Source organism: Martes martes, assembly GCF_963455335.1.
Source record: "Martes martes genome assembly, chromosome: 1".
NCBI classification, from domain to species: Eukaryota; Metazoa; Chordata; class Mammalia; order Carnivora; family Mustelidae; genus Martes; species Martes martes.
Window position 1 is genome coordinate 128,546,286 of NC_137888.1, and position 17,282 is coordinate 128,563,567.

The 17,282-nt window shown below is 42.6% G+C and overlaps 1 protein-coding gene across 2 annotated transcripts in view; it reads right to left on the reverse strand.

The window, feature by feature from the left end:
* Positions 1–202: 202 nt before the first annotated feature.
* ACP3 (acid phosphatase 3) overlaps positions 203–17,282 on the reverse strand; it is a 47,116-nt gene continuing 30,036 nt past the window's right edge. Inside the window, exons 9-11 of one of the 2 annotated variants that reach the window (XM_080806923.1) lie at positions 16,763–16,866; positions 12,913–13,082; positions 203–1,404 (exon numbers count right to left, since the gene is read on the reverse strand). In XM_080806923.1, the coding sequence (XP_080663049.1) occupies positions 1,286–1,404; positions 12,913–13,082; positions 16,763–16,866 (393 nt within the window). In that variant the 3' untranslated portion in view covers positions 203–1,285. Of the gene's footprint in view, positions 1,405–11,315; positions 12,257–12,912; positions 13,083–16,762; positions 16,867–17,282 lie in introns of those variants that run through there. The other variant, XM_080806924.1, reaches the window with a different exon arrangement.

Here is a 17,282-nt window from a genome sequence, read left to right on the forward strand (position 1 = left end):
TTTAGTAATACCTGAGAAGGTGAAGAATCCTACCAATGAATGACACTGAATTTCCCAACTGGATGGTTAAAGTGTCATCATGGGATAAGATTGTTTAGAATCCATTTCAGGCTAAATGCAATGGTATCAATCATGAAAGTGCTTGCTTGGACAATGACGAATCCCCAGCACGAAACGAAAAACAAATTGTTCACAGAACATGAGAACTAGATGTTACTTCTGTGTTCATTCATCAGTCCAGACTCTTCATTTTTTAGATTATGAAACCAAGGTTTAAGACTTAAAAGAACTTGTTCCAGGTTGTTGGCCCGAAGCCAGTACGGAGATGAGCCAGGGTGTCATCAACCTTCAGCTCGCTTTTCTTTCTACCATGCCACTTGAGAAATTCAGATCTATTTGTGGTGATTAAATACATTAGTATTTCATCATGGCCATGAAGAGTTCTCATCAAAGTAAATCTCTCACTTTAAGATGAAACAAAGAAATTGGAACTATAAAAGTATCGAGGTCTGATGATGGTAGAGGTAAAACAACAACAACAAAAACATGGCTGCCTGGATTTTCTAGCTTTTTTCACATTATAGAAGTTGTGGGGGAAATGACCTGAGCTACCATTATGGTAGTTGATATTACAGGTTCTGAAAATGAAATACTTCTCCCGAAGGCAGTTTCAATACAGCTACGTGTATGTATGTGTGTTAGCACATAAACACACACAGAATTCTGTTAGCTACTAAACACTGGGCAGGAGTTTCTTTTCAGGGGTGTGTACATATTTGTACTAAATCTACATAAGAGCTAAAGAAATGATTCATTTATACCTTCTAATTGGGTCTTAATTCTTAAGAATCATCCTACATGATACTACTTCTAGTTTAATTGTCCTCATTATCCAGTCTTCTTTAATCTATGTCTTTGTCACACATTGCAACCTTTTGCTCTTTGCAGGCAAAAGGCTGATTGGAGTTCAATTTTTTCTTTCTTTCTGGACATCCATGCTAGAGAGGACTACCATCCTTTGCAGAAGGACCTCCTAGCTGAATAAGAAGCCCGCACTGCTGTGAGGAGGGCAACCATCAGGAGACCTAACCAAGTAACCTCCGGTTCATTCTCTAGTCCTTGGGTCTCTAGGAGTTTGGACCCTGCTCTAGACAGGCTCAAAGGGAAGGGTGTGGGCAGGGTGATGGCCACATGGTGAAAGCCTGTCCTTCGAATGAGGCATCACTGAGAGATGGTGCACCCCAGGAGGTTGGTCTAGTGTGTCCGCCCTTGTCCAGCCATCTGCTCAGATGTTCCGATAGGGGTCTCTGTGCCAGCAGGGCCCATGGCGGAGGAGGGTAAACAGCAGCACCACCAGGACACCAGACACCAGGCAAAAGGCAACGGCCAGGATGACTCTTAGAACTGTGGAAAAATTGGAAAAGCAATAATGTAAAATTAATGGATTAGGAAAATATAAAGATTGTAAAATTAATAGATGAGGAAAATAGGAAGATCATATATCAGTGCCTTAATGGTAAACCTCAGTGGCATTTCTGAGGCAACCTTGAAATCAGCATAGTGTGTTGATAAGAACACTAGACTAGGAGTCAGGAGATGACCTAGGGTCCAGTTCTGGTATGACCTTTGACCTCTGGGCCTAAGCTCCACTATAAAGGGAGGGTAATTGAAGTATTTTGTTCTTTCTTTCTTTCTTTTTCTTTTTCTTTTTTTTTTTGTTTTGTTTTTTAAGATTTATTTATGTAGGGGCACCTGGGTGACTCAGTCAGTTAAGCGTCTGCCTTCAGCTCAGGTCATGATCCCAGCGTCCCAGGATCAAGTCCCGCATAGGGCTCCCTGCTCACCAGGGAGTCTGCTTTTCCCTCTCCCTCTGCCCCTCCACTTACGCTCTCTCTTTCTCTCAGGTAAATGAATGAAATCTTTAAAAAAAAAATACATTAAGTAAATAAAAGATTTATTTATTTATTTGATAGAGGGAGAGAGACAAAGAGACCACAAGAGGGGTAGGGTGGGATGGGGGATGGAGGGGCAAGCAGATTCCCTGCTGAGCAGGGAGCCTGATGTGGGATGGGATCCTAGGACCCTGAGATCATGACCTGAGCAAAGTCAGATGCTTAACTGACTGACCCGCCCAGCTGCCTTCCCTCTCCTTTTTTTTTTTTTTTTTTTGACTGAAGTATTTCTAAGGTCCTTTCCCAGCATTAACTTTACGCATTTTTATATAGTTAAAATGATCAATTGCTAATGGTTTCAGGGTCAAAGGAAATACTATCATTAATTGGGTCTAAAAGAAATGGAATAACATCTTTTAGTTTCTGAATATGATTTTCAGTAAGTATCTTTCAGAGAGGAAACCTTGAGCACATGTTAACAATGACAAGCATTTTTAGGATAACTGTGTACTATTGCTAATCTTTACCTTTATTTATACATATCCCTTTGGTAGCTGACTAGTTGTGGGGAGATATTCGGGGTCATTTTTTATGAGATGCTATTCATTATTTCATCTGGAAAGTTACCCTCTACATACACACACACACACACACACACACACACACACACACACACGTCCATGATACTGTATAAATCATAAATATCAATTTGTACCATCTCTAAAGGTATGTTGGATCCTCGCTGTAAAAATAAAGGATTGCTTGTTGGCTTAGGCAGTGGGAGACCAAACATCTTTCTGACTGTGGCAGCTCTGTCTATGGAAGCCCAAGTGCTCCACTGAACATAGCTGAAAATCACTTACTTAACCTAACCTTATCATTGCAGAGATGAAGGGAAAAAAAGAAGAGGGATTAGGGAATTTGGCTAAGGATAGCAGATAATTGTATTTGGGTTGAAAATGTGGGCTTATCAGTCTCATGATTTTAAAAACTATTCACTAATGACTCCCATATTTAAATCTGCCCCAAACTCCAGGCTCATATATTCAACTGCGTATTTGACATAGTCCCTTGGACATCTAATAGGCATTTCAATCTCAACAAGTCCAAAACTAAACTCTCAATTCCCTGTGCCCTCCCCTGCCTCAAACTCTGTTCTTCCTGTAACGTTTCACATTTCAGTTGATGGAAACTTCCTTCGAGTGCCCCAGCCCCAAAGTCTTGGAAACTTCCTCTCTTTCTCTCACATTTTGTAATCAATCTTTCAGGAAATCCTGTTGGTTCTACCAAAAACTATATCCAGAAACCAACGATTTCTCCCCTTCTCGGCCACCACCCTGTTTTGAACCACAATCAGCTTTTGCCAGAATCACTACAACATCCTCCTGACTTGTTCCCTATTTTCTATCCTTTCTCCCCTACAGTCTATTTCCAACACAACAGCCGAATGACTTCAAGTCAAATCATGACACTCTTCTACTTAAAGTCTGCAATGAATGTTTATCTCACTCAGAATAAAAGCCAAAGTCGTAATGACAACAGTTGATAAGGCTCTGTAACACTTGGCTTGATTAACCTCTTGGAGTTCCTCTCCTCCCACTCTCCTTTCACTTACTCTCTTTTGGCCACACAGCCTTCCTGTTGTTCTTAGACATCCCAGAAACACCCCTATTTACTGCCTTTGCTACAGTTGCTACCCTCACCTAGATACTCTTCTCACGAATCTCTGCATTAGGTAACTCCATCACCTTCTTCGCTCAAATCTCATATATATATTTTTTCAGATGTATGTATTTATTTCAAGGAGAGAAAGTGAGCAGAGGGAAGAGCAGAAGGAAAGAATCTGAAGCAAACTCCCCCCTGAACCTGGAGCCAGATGCGGGGCTTGATCCTACAATGCTGAGATCAAGACCTGAGCTGAAATCCAGACTCTGACGCCTAACCAACTGAGCCACCCAGTCTCCCCTCAAATCTCATCTTCTCAGTGAGGGCTTTCTATTTATTTACTTTTTATTGTTTTTTAAATATTTTATTTATTTATCTGACACAGAGAGAGAGATCATAAGCAGGCAAAGAGGCAGGCAGAGAGAGAGGGGGAAGCAGGCTCCCCGATGAGCAGAGAGCCTGATGTGGGGCTCGATCCCAGGACCCTGAGATCATGACCTGAGCTGAAGGCAGAGGCCTTAACCCACTGAGCCACCCAGGCACCCCGAGGGCTTTCTATTTAAAGGGACAACCCAATATGCCCTTTCGCCATGACCACCCCCAGCTTGGCACTTACAATCCTCACCTTCCACAGTGTTTATTATGTTTATTATTTATTATCCATCCCTCTTACCATTTAATAGAACATAAGCTTCATGAAGGCAGAAATCTTTGTCTTTTTTGTTCATGAATGTAATCCAGGCACTTACAATAGTACCTGGCATATAGAAGGTGCTCGATAAGTATTTGTGGAAAGAATTACTGATCTAGAACTCAGTGGTTTTCTCCTGATGTCAGGATGCCTCTTAGCATCACGAGAAGGTGAATATTAATAAAGTTAGATCCTGGTGGACAGGTGCCATTACCACCGTGAATGGAGTTAATATAAAGGTGGAGGGAAATGAACAGACTTGAGGAAGGAATTTTGGAAACGAGGGAAGAAGGCAGAGACTAATGATTCTTTAAAATTAATGTCCATGGATGACCATATCTGAAAATGTATTTACAATTATTTTTATTGGCTATGTTGTCATAGAAGTCCCATGGAGTACGCTTTCTCAATCTTTTTCCTTCCTTCCTTCTTTCCTAGACATGCAGTGGGAACACACCATATGGTAGGCCAGTTATTGGCCTAACCCAGTACTGGATTCTGGATTTCCATGACCCTTGTTTTTGGGATCATCAACATCTAGTGGGAGAACCCGATAGACAGTAATGAGATCATATGATAAACAGTAAAATAAAAGTGTAAAAGACTTGCCATTGGAGTAGAGAAAAAGCTGAGGTTAACACAAAGCTTTCTATTTAGAAGAGAAAGAGGTTGGAAAGCTTTTTGAGAAATGCTAAGATTTGAGCTGGCCTTTGAAGTAAGTAAGACTTTGCCGTGAGACAGAATGAGTTGCACACGAGTGTGTTTGGGAAATAATGAGCAGTAGCTGGAGTATAGCTTCTGGTGGAGTACAGGATCAGAGAGGTAGGGGGCCTAGGTCTTAGAAGGTCTGGTTTGTCTTGGGCACATGGAAGTCATTAGCAAGTATGACACATGGAAGTGACAGGGCTCAATTTGTACTTAAAACAAGAAAACCACTGCAAAGAAAGATAGGATGGTGGAGATGTTCTAGGCCTGATAACTGCAGAAATGCCTCTGACAAGATACTGAGGGCTCAGCACTGGAAGTGTGGTCCTGACAGGAGGACAAGGGAATTCTAGCAGACTCCGAAGTGGCCCTGCTGTGGACTAAATGTACTGGTGGAGGAGAAGTGGAATTCCGGCCACCCATGGGTTCTCGTTTGGGTAAAAGAGATGATCAGGCTATGAACTGAAACTGGAAGCACATTAAAAAGGATCAGTTTGGAGTGGAGAACTTAATAATTTTCATTTCAGATATAGGATTGAGATGGCTTATTATCCTCGTAGAAACGATCATTAGGCGGCTGGAGAAAACAGGTCCAGAATGCTATATGGAGACGTGGAAATAAGGATTGTAGAAGATGGAGGCCTGGGTGATACTGGCTCATGGTGAGGGTAGAGTGAGGGCACCAAGGACAACACATAGGATGTGAACATTTAGGGGCCGGAAGAAGGGATGAGCCTGAGAACATAGAAAAGACTCAGGAGATAGTCTCTCTCTTTCTCGCCCTAATTTTTTTAAATCATACACTCCCTGGTACTGCGAAGGATTTTGTGAGTTTGACAGAGTCATGTTCTAGAATCTGAGAAAAAGAGGGTGTGATCAGTTGTATCTCATGCGAAGAGACAGAGCTGGAAATGACTGAAAGCCCTCTTACCACACAGGGACACGTGAAACACAGGAAAGCCGCTGAAGGCAGTGTGAATCAGTATTACTTTGCTGAAAACTATTTTGGCAATAAGTATTAAAAGCCCCTACCTCCAAGTCCCGTCTGCTCATCCTCTTTCCCCTTTGAGTAAGTGTGCCCTCATCCCCATCCTTGGATTACTGCAACAGCCTCCCAGCCCTGCTCCCTGCCTTCAGTCCCACTGTTCTCCAATCCGCTCTCCCCAAGGAGGGCAGAGGTCTTTCTAAAACCAGAAGCCAGTCCCATCATATGTCCTCTGCCTAACCTTTTTTTTTTTTTTTTTAAAGATTTTATTTACCTGACAGAGAGTGAATGAGAGGGAGCAAAAGCAGGAGGAAGAGAAGAGGGAGGGGTTAGGAGAGGGAGAATCAGGCTCCCTGCTGAGCAGAGGCCCTGATGTGGGACTTGATCCTAGGACCTGACCTGAGCTGAAGGCAGACACTTAACCAACTGACTCACCCGGGTGCCCCTATCTGCTTAAAACCTTTTAATGGCCAGAGCTACTCAGCTTGACCTGAGACACTTAATGCCCACCTCCTCAGCATCTTCGTGCTCTAACCAGACATAGTCCTTCTAATTCCTAAAATGCCGCACGCTGTGTCTAGCCTTTGGGCTTCTACACATTTTCTCTCTCTCTCTCTCTCTCTCTTTTTGGTAACTTTTCCCTCTTTCCTCACCTCTACTCACTCAGTTAACTCTCTCCTTTAGGCTTTGGTTTAAACATCACCCCCTTTGAAAAGCCTTCTCTGACCACTTAGACTTAAGCTAATTGCCTTTCCCATCTGTCCTTTATTATAGTGTTTACCATCCTTAACCATCAGGACTTGTTTAATTCTTTATCTCCCTGTCCTCCTGGCCTGCCTCCCCATGCCCCTGCCAAGGGGTCTAGGTCACATGGGGGCAATTTTCTTGTCTTGCTGCTATTTCCTCAGCAGACTTAATGCCTCCTCCAAAGGCACTGATTAGGTACATAATACGTACTAAAGAAGCTACTGTTTATTGAATATTCACATACTTTGATCCACTAATTTAATTTTTGGGAATCTGTCCCAGGGGGATAGTCAAGAAGCCGGTGCAGGATAGAAGGGGAAGATGATACAGTAGAAATATGGCGTTGGAGAGTGTGAGGCTTGAATCCTGACCCTACCACTTGAGGCATGTTATTTTCTGAGGCTCAGTTTTCTTCTCTGTAAAATGGGGATGTGTGATATTGGCAGGAAAAGGAAGACAGGTTGCTGGATTAGGCACCAATGACTTTCAAAAGGGATGTTTCCAAAGAGAGATGGAAGGAAGAACATCATTTTTTCGAATAGTTCAGGAGTGAGAGAGATGAGGAAATACAGAATGTAAATGATTAATTAGTTCAAGAAAACTGAGATTGAAGAGACCGAGAGCAGGCACTTGAAGCTACTCTTTGATGAGAGATTTGGGAATGTTCCTAGTAGAAGGAAGCCAGAGCAGAGGAAGAAAACGAAGCTAAGTAAGATTCATCAAGGTCCTAGGAGATGAGCGGTGGGATCCTATACATGAGAAAAGGAGTTAGGTTACTCAGGGAGGAACATGTTTTCCTGAGGGGCAGCAGTAAAGGCAGGTTAAGGCTACTAAGATATTTTGAGGTAGTGACAGGAGAACCCAAAAGACTTTTCAATGGACCGTCTTGCTCTTCTTAGGACATCTCATATGAATTAAAGAAGCCAAGATGGAATTCAAAGTTTTGGGAAAATAACAAGGCTTTCCTGTAGAATACAGGAGAAGAGTCCAGTAAGGGTGAATGTGTTTGCCAAGAAGTGCTGAAAGACCCCGCTGGGGTGGAACAGACATCTCAACGTTCATAATCTGCAGTGGTAACAATAGGTTTCTGTTCCACTCAGCCGATCAGAATGTAGAAACTGTGTGGTTGGCTTAATCTAGGGTTGGATGTTGCTGTGGTGGGCAGCGTATATGGGATGGGCCACTATAGTGATGTCAGACTTGCCTGGATGGAGGACAGGTGTGGGAGTGAGGAGTGAGTTGGTGTATGCCAAGGCAAGTTCCCGATGTCATCAACGAAGGATGACCCATGTCCTGGGAAACTGATGATAGTGGCAACAAGAATGAGAAATGGGTGCTGTCACTGGCCTTCTCTCTGAGGGGGGGCGGTGCTGGAAGGGGTATCATTGAACAGGGGCTCTAAATAGCAATGGGGGAACAAGAGAATGCCAAGGTGACTGTGATGAAAACAGACCAAACATCACAGACATATTGGCATATACCTATGTGTTTGTAGTTAGTGAGTGGGCCTTTATAGTGTAGTCACATTTGAGGCTCATTCGTAGCTTCTCTCACCTATTTACTGAACAATTGGGTTCTAGGCTTCTGATATCTGGGCCCAGCCAGGAAGAAGTCAGGCTAAGTATGAGGGGCTGAATATGTATGTATGTATTTATTTATTTATTTAGATTTTATTTATTCATTTGACAGAGAGAGAGACAGTGAGAGAGTGAACATAAGCAGGGGGAGTGGGAGAGGGAGAAGCAGGCTTCCCGCTGAGCAGGAAGCCCCATGAGGGGCAGGATTCCAGGACCCTGGGATCATGACCCCAACTGAATTCAGGTAGACGCTTAATGACTGAGCCACCCAGGCGCCCCTGTTGATTTATGTTTAAAGGTTTATTTATTTATTTATTTATTTTGAGAGAGAGAGAGAGAGAGAGGCGGGCAGAGGCGGAAGGAGAGAGAGAATCTTAAGCAGACACCCAGCTGAGTGGGGAGTGCAACTCAGGGTTCCATCTCACAATCCTGAGATCACGACCAGAGCCGAAATCAAGAGTGGGATGCTTAACCGACTGAGCTACCCAGACACCCCAGGGCTGAACATTTATTCACTTAGTAAATTTTGACAGAAGGTACCAGGTTCTAGGCATTGTCTGAAGATTCAAGGAGTATAAAGGTCTGGTTCTTGCCTTGGGCATGTGGATATTTACTGTGAAGTCTCAGGTTTACAAAGACTATAAGGGAGGAAGCTAGAACTTCCCATCACTAATTCTCCTTCCCATGAAATATGTGGTGTTGGAGACTGAGAAAGGGTTTGGGAGATTGTTAGCAAAGAAAGTCTGACAGTGTCAGTAAAATTCTGCCATTAAGAAAGTATTTTCTAAAAAAGAATTTTATCATTTTCAAGTAACATAGGGTGGAACTTAGGAATTTCCCAGCAAAGACTCTGCTTAACTTAGTTGATATGAGAATGAAACTGATTGGGTCTACTAGCACAAGTAAATAACACTGCTTACAGGTAAGGGTAGGATTTCATGGGTGGTGGAGTTGTCAGGCATTCTGCATGTACTTTATTTAATGGTTTGTCCTGCTTTCTTTTCTTTTTTAAAAAGATTTTATTTATTTATTTGCCAGACAGAGATCACAAGTAGGCAGAGAGGCAGCAGAGAGAGAAAGGGAAGCAGGCAGGCTCCCCACTGAGCAGAGAGCCCGATGTGGGGCTGGATCCCAGGACCCTGGGATCATGACCTGAGCCGAAGGCAGAGGCTTTAACCCACTGAGCCACCCAGGCACCCCTGTCCTGCTTTCTGTACTGGCTTTCTCAGGATACCCTAAATATTCTGTAGTCATCTTTATTTTTCCCCCAATATAATATAAAAATCCAGTAGTTAAAACTATTATTCAAATGTATCTGGGCACCCGGTACTTTTATTTGCTAAAGTTTGTGGCCCTACTAAGAAATCACTCAATACCTATAACCTCTTATACTTTGGCCTGCTTTTTTTTTTTTTTTAAAGATTTTATTTATTTATTTGAGAGAGAGACAGTGAGAGAGAGCATGAGAGGCGAGAAGGTCAGAGGGAGGAGCAGACTCCCCATGGAGCTGGGAGCCTGATGCGGGACTCGATCCGGGACTCGATCCGGGACTCCGGGACCGTGACCGTGACCTGAGCCGAAGGCAGTTGCTTAACCAACTCAGCCACCCAGGCGCCCCTACTTTGGCCTGCTTAATGGTGTCTCTGTCAAGGCAAATAGGACTTTCTGTTCCAGGAGTTTCCCCACGCTGATCACAGTCTGTCTTTCTGAAATTTTTACCTGCTGCCCCAAGCATCACTCTTTGAGACCACATGGAACAAATCTAAATGTTTTTCCTTAAAGGAGTTCAGATTTTGAATTCATCTTGTTGGAGACCACCTTATGTTATTGTTGAGACAAGCTCTCTATGAGCTAAAGCCAGTGGCGTGCTAGGAAACTGCATCAAAACCACAAAAAACAAAACTCTAATTTGTGGCATATGCTGATTTCTTTGGTGAAAATGCTCCTGCTAGGACACCATGACCAATTTCACACTGCCGAAGTCAAGTCTTTGAGTTCAGAGTCGGGAAAGATGTGCACGTGGTGCTCTTGAGGTTGGTAGGTATTGGCTCCAGCACAACAATCCCTAAGTTTTCTCTTTAGTAACATATTTTGTAATTAGTTTCACTCTATTTGAATATTAAGTTGTTGATCCTGGTGTGCGAGAGAAAGCATGAGGGTGGAGGGGCAGAGGGGGAAGCAGACTCCATGCTGAGCAGGGAGCCTGACATGGGGCTCCATCCCAGGACCCTGGGATCATGACTTGAGCTGAAGGCAGACGGTTAATCGACTGAGCCACCCGGGTGCCCTGACACTGGTGTCTTGAGGAAAAGAGTTTTATAAACACTCTACAGGTAGGTTTGGTAAGAAGAGGGGACAGATCAGCTATGGAGAATAAAGGAGAGGTTGGGATCAAAAGTTAACTCCCAGGTTACTGGGTATTGCTGCAAATCAAGATAGAGACAGTAGGTTCAGGGAGGAAAGGTAAGTAATTTATACGTTCCTGGAGAAAATATTTATTAAGTGCTAATCCATGTCAGGTACACATATTTCTGAGGACAGATATAAGAGAGAACACAACAGATAAAGATCCTTGCTCTTGTGAAGATGATATTTTATTTTATTAGAATTGGCCCCTTGGTTACCTGTGGGAATCTCCTTGGACCCAGAATCTTCTGCTGAATAACTCTCCTACCCTTTCCAGGTTCGAGCCACTAAGACATTTGATAAATGGCTTTCTAGTACCTTGTGCTACACCATTAGAAACCTCCATCCAAACTGATTTCAGATGGTGCAACTGTTACCTCCTGCAGGTGGCCTTGGCTGCCATCCCTGACTGCTTCCCTCCCTCTGAATCCAGTTAACTCGCGTCCCCTAGCAGCCCTTGTAGTCGTAAAATACAACCTTTGTGTAATATGTATCTTTTTGCTTCCCTGCTACATTATACATTTTCCCAGGGTGTTTTCTTGCAAGTTCCCCCTTAACAGATGAAGCAGAGCCATTCATCAGTTTAGCCTTTTTCTGAAGCAGTAAAGTCCGAACTTAGTACATTTTCAATGTAAAATACTCATCCAAGCAATTCAAAATCATTTTTACTTTCCATTAATATTTTCCTTCCAGTTACATTAAGATAAAATCTCCAAACAAAAATAGAGCCCCTCAAATAGGTCCTTCTTGGATTTCATTCTAATTTAACACATACACACTTTTCACAATTCATCATAACAGTAATGTTCTGAACTCCCTACTAGCAACTTTATTCACTATTTTACAATTGGCTCACTGCTGGAGGGAAGTTACATGCACGGGGAGGGAAGGGTAACTAGATGGTACTGCGGGGGACAAATATTTACTTGGGAAAAAATAATACAAATAAATATATGAACCAATGTCTCATGTCAGTCATCGCATAACCCACTAGGTGAGGAAATGGCTTTGCTCTGGACTCTGCCATCCAGCAGATACCATCTCTAGAAACTGTCTCATCTTTATCTGTCATGGTCACGTGGCACGGTGTTCTCTAGATGTGTTGCATCTGCCACCTGGGAAATCTACACGAGTCTAAATAGTGTCATTGGCACATGAGTTCTTCTTGCACAGTGAGTCATTTCCGCAGGACCTGTGAACTTATTTAGGTTTTCTGAAGATCCCAGGATCAAATCCTTACACATCCCTCTTGTGCTCAGGACAGCTATCACCCAGCCATACTTTCAACATTCCAGTAAGTTTTGATCTTGGAGGTACTTAGAAATTCTTACATTTATAATTTTATTCCAGTTTGATACGTGTTATCGTACTTTTTCTCTTAAATCAACTTCAGAGTCAGCATCTCTTACCATCTTCAAAGGAAACCACCCACGCAGGGTTCTCATCTCTGGTGTGTTGTGTGCCTAAATAATATTACTTATTTGCTAGGATGTCTGTGCTCCAAGAGCTGCCATATATATTATATACAACAAAGTTTTCTGGCAAGTTTGCTTTTGGTTTCTTCAAAAGTAACGTGGATTTTCCAGGGCTAAAGGATACAAAGAGGTATTTACTTTTCAGTTTTTCTACCCCATATGTTTTAACATAAAATAGAAAAAGATAGGACCAGCTTCCCAGTGTAGACGATTTCTGTAGATGGCTCCACTCTATCCATTTCTCTGCCTTTCCTTGCGAGAAGGCCGGAACCAATAGGTAAGCTGGTCCTTTGCCCATCTGCCTAGGATTAACTTTTCCTTTTCTTGCTCTCACTCTAGATTATGGATTTTGTTTGAAATCTGTTTCACTTCAGACACTTAAAGAACAACCTCATTTAATCCTACTCAAGTGATAGCTGGGAGTTCTTAAAAAAAGACCCCCAAACTGTGCGGCCAATCATATAGCTCATGGCAGACCCATGAACTTTGATCTAAGTTTAATCTCTGATTCTATTTTGACATGATACCCTTTTCTATTAACACTGGAAAAACCAAGTCAAGGTTTAGGCAAGTGGGGGCAGGGAGAGAGGTAGGAGTTGACTGAAGTTGGGGGCCCCTGAAACAGACAATTATCACCCCAAACTCATTTCCCTCAAATCTGGGGGTGATGGCCGAGTCATATTCTCAAAGCCACGTTTGCCTGGAGAAAGGGTATTCTGCCTTTTCTGCAGAGCTCTGCAGACACACTAACTCATAACGTCCCCAGTACCTTGGTCATTGCTCGTGGTCATACACTCCGTGGACCAGTCTTGGGGGATCACAGGAGCAACCAGCTTAGCAAACTCCGTCAGAGGACAGCTGGCAGTGCAGCCTGGCAGCGTGAGGGGATATGGCTCGTGCTGTGTCTCATTCCGGTAGTACATCTCTACAAAGTACTCCCTGGTGGAGGAAGGTAGAAGATAGAGCTGTTAGTTCTGTGTTGCTGAATTGCCATTGAATTATTTTCCACCTGGCCCATAATATGTCAGCTGTAGTTAAGAAGTTAGGGGCTTCTGGGTGGCTCAGTCGGTTAAGCATCTGCCTTTGGATTGGGTCATGACCCCAGGGTTTTGGGATCAAGTTCCGCATTGGGCTCCCTGCTCAGTGGGGAGTCTGCTTCTCCCTCTGCCCCTCCCCACCATGTGCTCTCTCTCTCAAATAAATAAGATCTAAAAAAAAAAAAAAAAAAAAAGTTAAGAAGACACAGGTTAAGAGGGAAAGAATTTACAGGAATGAGTGGGTATTAGCTAACTTAGGTGTGAGAATGGGTAGATTGGTGCAGGTGGGCCAGATCCAGAGGTTGGAAATGGGAGGGCTGGTTTGTTAGATAACCAGGGGCAAAAGAGGTGGGAACCAGGAGGCTTAATTGGAGACGGAGCTGAGAGGAGATGGTTGGGGGAATTGGGGTGATCTGAAGAGACTTTGAGTAAGAAGTGGGGAGCAGGTGGGATATTGGGTTTTCTTTCTCTTATTCTCTCCCCTTCGTGATTCCCATTTACTTCATTTTCTCTCTTCTTCTCTCAGGATTTCTTTTAGGTTTTCCTCTGAACGAAGGTATCTCTGCTCTCCTTATTTAGGCAATAAACATGGAACTGAGCAATATTTAACATATGTGCTTAATTAAATATACATCCAGACTTTGTAAAAATTACACCTCAGAAAGAGGGTGTGGGTATATACCTAAGTCCTTATACTCCCTCATATTCGATACTTTATTTGAAAAAAACAAGATGTATGCCAGCCTTATAAAACTAGTTTGAGAGCCTATGGAGTCATTTGCCAAAGAGGCAGGAAAGAAGCTTAGGTAGGATTTAGTGATCATTCTTGGGGTAGTAACCTCACAACTGCAACTGTTGGGTGTTTTTATATATAAGCCTTTGAAAATATCACTTTCAGGGGTGCCTGGGTGGTACAGTTGTTTTTAAGCACCTGACTCTTGGTTTCGGCTCAGGTCATGATCTCATGGTCAGGGAACTGAGGCCTGAGTCAGGCTCTTTGCTAGATGCGAAGTCTGCTTGAGACTCTCTCTCTCTCTCCCTCTGCCCCTCCTGCTTGTGCTCTGTCTCTAAAATGAATAAATAAATCATTAAAAATTTTTCACTTTTCAAAAAAAAATTTTTTTTCACTTTTAAAAGCCACATAACCAGTAGTAACCACAATTATATGTATGTATATGTATGTGTGTGTGTGTGTGTGTGTGTGTGTGTATACATATATACACTGGAAGTCTGGGCTTCTGCATTGTAGGAGGTTATGAAGAATATAATGGGGACAAACCATTTTTTATTAAGTCCATTGTTGAATGGACTTAATAATAAAAATCCATATATATATATGGATTTATCTACTTATTTGTCAGAGAGAGAGAGAGGGAGGGAGGGAGCATGAACAGGGGGAGCACAGGCAAGGGAGGAGGCGGCTCCCCACTGCCAAGCAAGGAGCCTGATGTGGGACTCAGTCCCAAGACCCCGGGCCACAGGCAGCCGTTTAACGGACTGAGCCACCCAGGCATCCCTAGAGATATGTTTTTAAAAACTTCCCAATATTATGTGAATGACTACTTATACCCTGGAATGATTTTCCCAGTGACAGCATCTTTTGTCTCAAGATGATATGGCAAAGATGACTAATAGTTGATCAAAATTCATGATTCTCTTTCCACATACTAGAATTATGGCTGAAAAGGGACTACATTTCCCAGACTCCCTTGCATGTAGGTGAGACCAAGTGACTAGACGGATTCCTTAGAGATATTGTAGGTTTGGTTTCAGACCACCACAATAAAGCAAATATCATAATACAGTGAATCAAGTCAATTATCTGGTTTCCCAGTACATACAAAAGTTACGTTTATACTATACTGTAGTGTATTAAGTGTGCAATAGCATTACACCTAAAAAATGTGTATAACTTAATTAAGAATACTTTATTGCTAAAAAAAATGCTAACCATCATCTGAGCTTGCGGCGAGTTGTAATCTTTTTGCTGTTAGAGGGTCTTGCCTCAGTGTTGATGGCTGCTGACTGTAGGGTGGTGGTTGCTGAAAGCTTGGGTGACTGTGGCAATTTCTTAAAATAAGGCAACAGCGAAGTCTGCCACATTGACTAACCCTTCCTTTCACCAACCATCTCTCTGCAGCATGTGATGCTGTGTGTGAGCATTTTACCCGCAGTAGAACTTCTTTCAAAATTAGAGTCAATGCCCTCAAACCCTGCTGCTGCTTCATCAACTGAGTTTATGTGATATTCTCAATCCTTTGTCATTTCAACAACGTTCCCAGCATCTTCACCAGGCGTAGTTTCCATCTCAAGAAACCACCTTCTTTGACCGTCTGTAAGAAGCAATTCCTCACCCATTAGTTTGTTCATGAGATTGCAGCAGTCCAGTCCCATCTTCAGGCTCTGCTTCTAATTCTAGTTCTCTCGCTATTTCTACCACATCTGCACTGAAGTCTTAAATCCCTCTAAGTCATCTGTGAGGGTTTTAGAATCAACTTCCTTCAAACTTCTGTTAATGTTGATATTTTGACATCTTCTCCTGAATCATGAATGTTCTTAATGGCGTTTAAAATGGTGAACCCTTTCAATTTACTTTGCCCAAATCCATGAAAGAGGAATCACTAGTGTACCTATGGGAGTTATAGCCTTACTATAGGTCCTAAAAAGATAGAACCCTGGGTCCCCAAATCACAGTATGATTGAGTCACCTCCTAATGGACCGGGTCATTTCTCTCTTTCTCTTTCTTTTTTTAGGGGGAGAGGGAGAGGAGGAAAGGAAAAGAGAGAATCTTAAGCAGTCTCCATGCCCAGTGCTGAGTTTGAGGTGTGTCTCGATCTCATGACTCTAAGATCATGACCCTGAGATCACGACCTCCACCAAAATCAAGAGTTGACACTTAACCGACTGAGCCACTCAGGTGCTGCAACCAACCATGGACATCACTGTTGAAGTATTAGATGAGTGAGAAAGAAATGTCCATTGGGATAAGCCTCTGAGAATCTGAGGTTCATTTGTACAGCAGCCAAAATTACCCTTATTAATTAATATATCTGTTTTTTAAAAAATATTTATTTATTTGAGAGAGAGAGAAAGAGACAGTGACAGAGATAGAAAGAGAAAGAGACAGAGCACAAGCGGGGAGAAGAGGGAGAAGCAGTTTCCTGCTGAGCAAGAGCCAGTTGTGGGGGGTCAATTCTAGGACCCTGGGATCATGACCTGAGCCTAAGGCAGACGCTTGATGGACTGAACCACCCAGGCGCCCCTGTTAATATGTCTGTAAAACAGTTTTAGGGGACTCAAAATTGGCTCTACTGATGAAGACACAAGTTAAGATGCATATAAAGAGTTTGGATAAAATTGTTTCATGAAATTTGAAAGTGGAAAAATACCAATATTTTTAACTTAGGGAATTATTTTGCATCACATTTTTTTTTAGGTACTTATATTTTTATGTACTTAATTGAAAATTAAATATTTTAAGAAAACATTTAATACAATACAATAATAATATATAATAATAATGACAAAAGACCCTGGGGTCCAGTGGTATTAATTGTGAAAAGCACCTCTTAGATACTTACCCCTTCTCAAGATACAATTCCATTATGTGGCATGAAGCATAGGGAGGAAGGATTCCATTGTAAACATCTAGTGCCATCTGTAGGCCACTCACGGTAGTGTCATGCTGTGGGGATTTGAAACAAATCATTTTCCATCTTTACCTTTGGTTCAGATGTACATTCCACAGGTGGTACTAAGCACTTGTAGAGAACCATGATGGTTTCTGAATCACTTAAATTTGCCATACCCCCATGGTAGAGAGGAGAAGGGCTAATTTTGGTGGAGCATCTGTTGTGTGCTAGGCAGTACATTATTCCCATTAAAAAAATGAACAAACAGGGGGCATCTGGGTGGCTCAGTCCTTAAGCGTCTGCCTTTGGCTCAGGTCATGATCCCAGGGTCCTGGGATCAGAGCCCCACATCAGGCTCCCTGCTCAGCGGGAGGCCTGCTTCTCTCTCCACCACTCCCCTGCTTGTGTTCCCTCTCTATCTCTTTCTCTGTAAAATAAATAAATGAAATCTTAAAAAAAAAAAAAATGA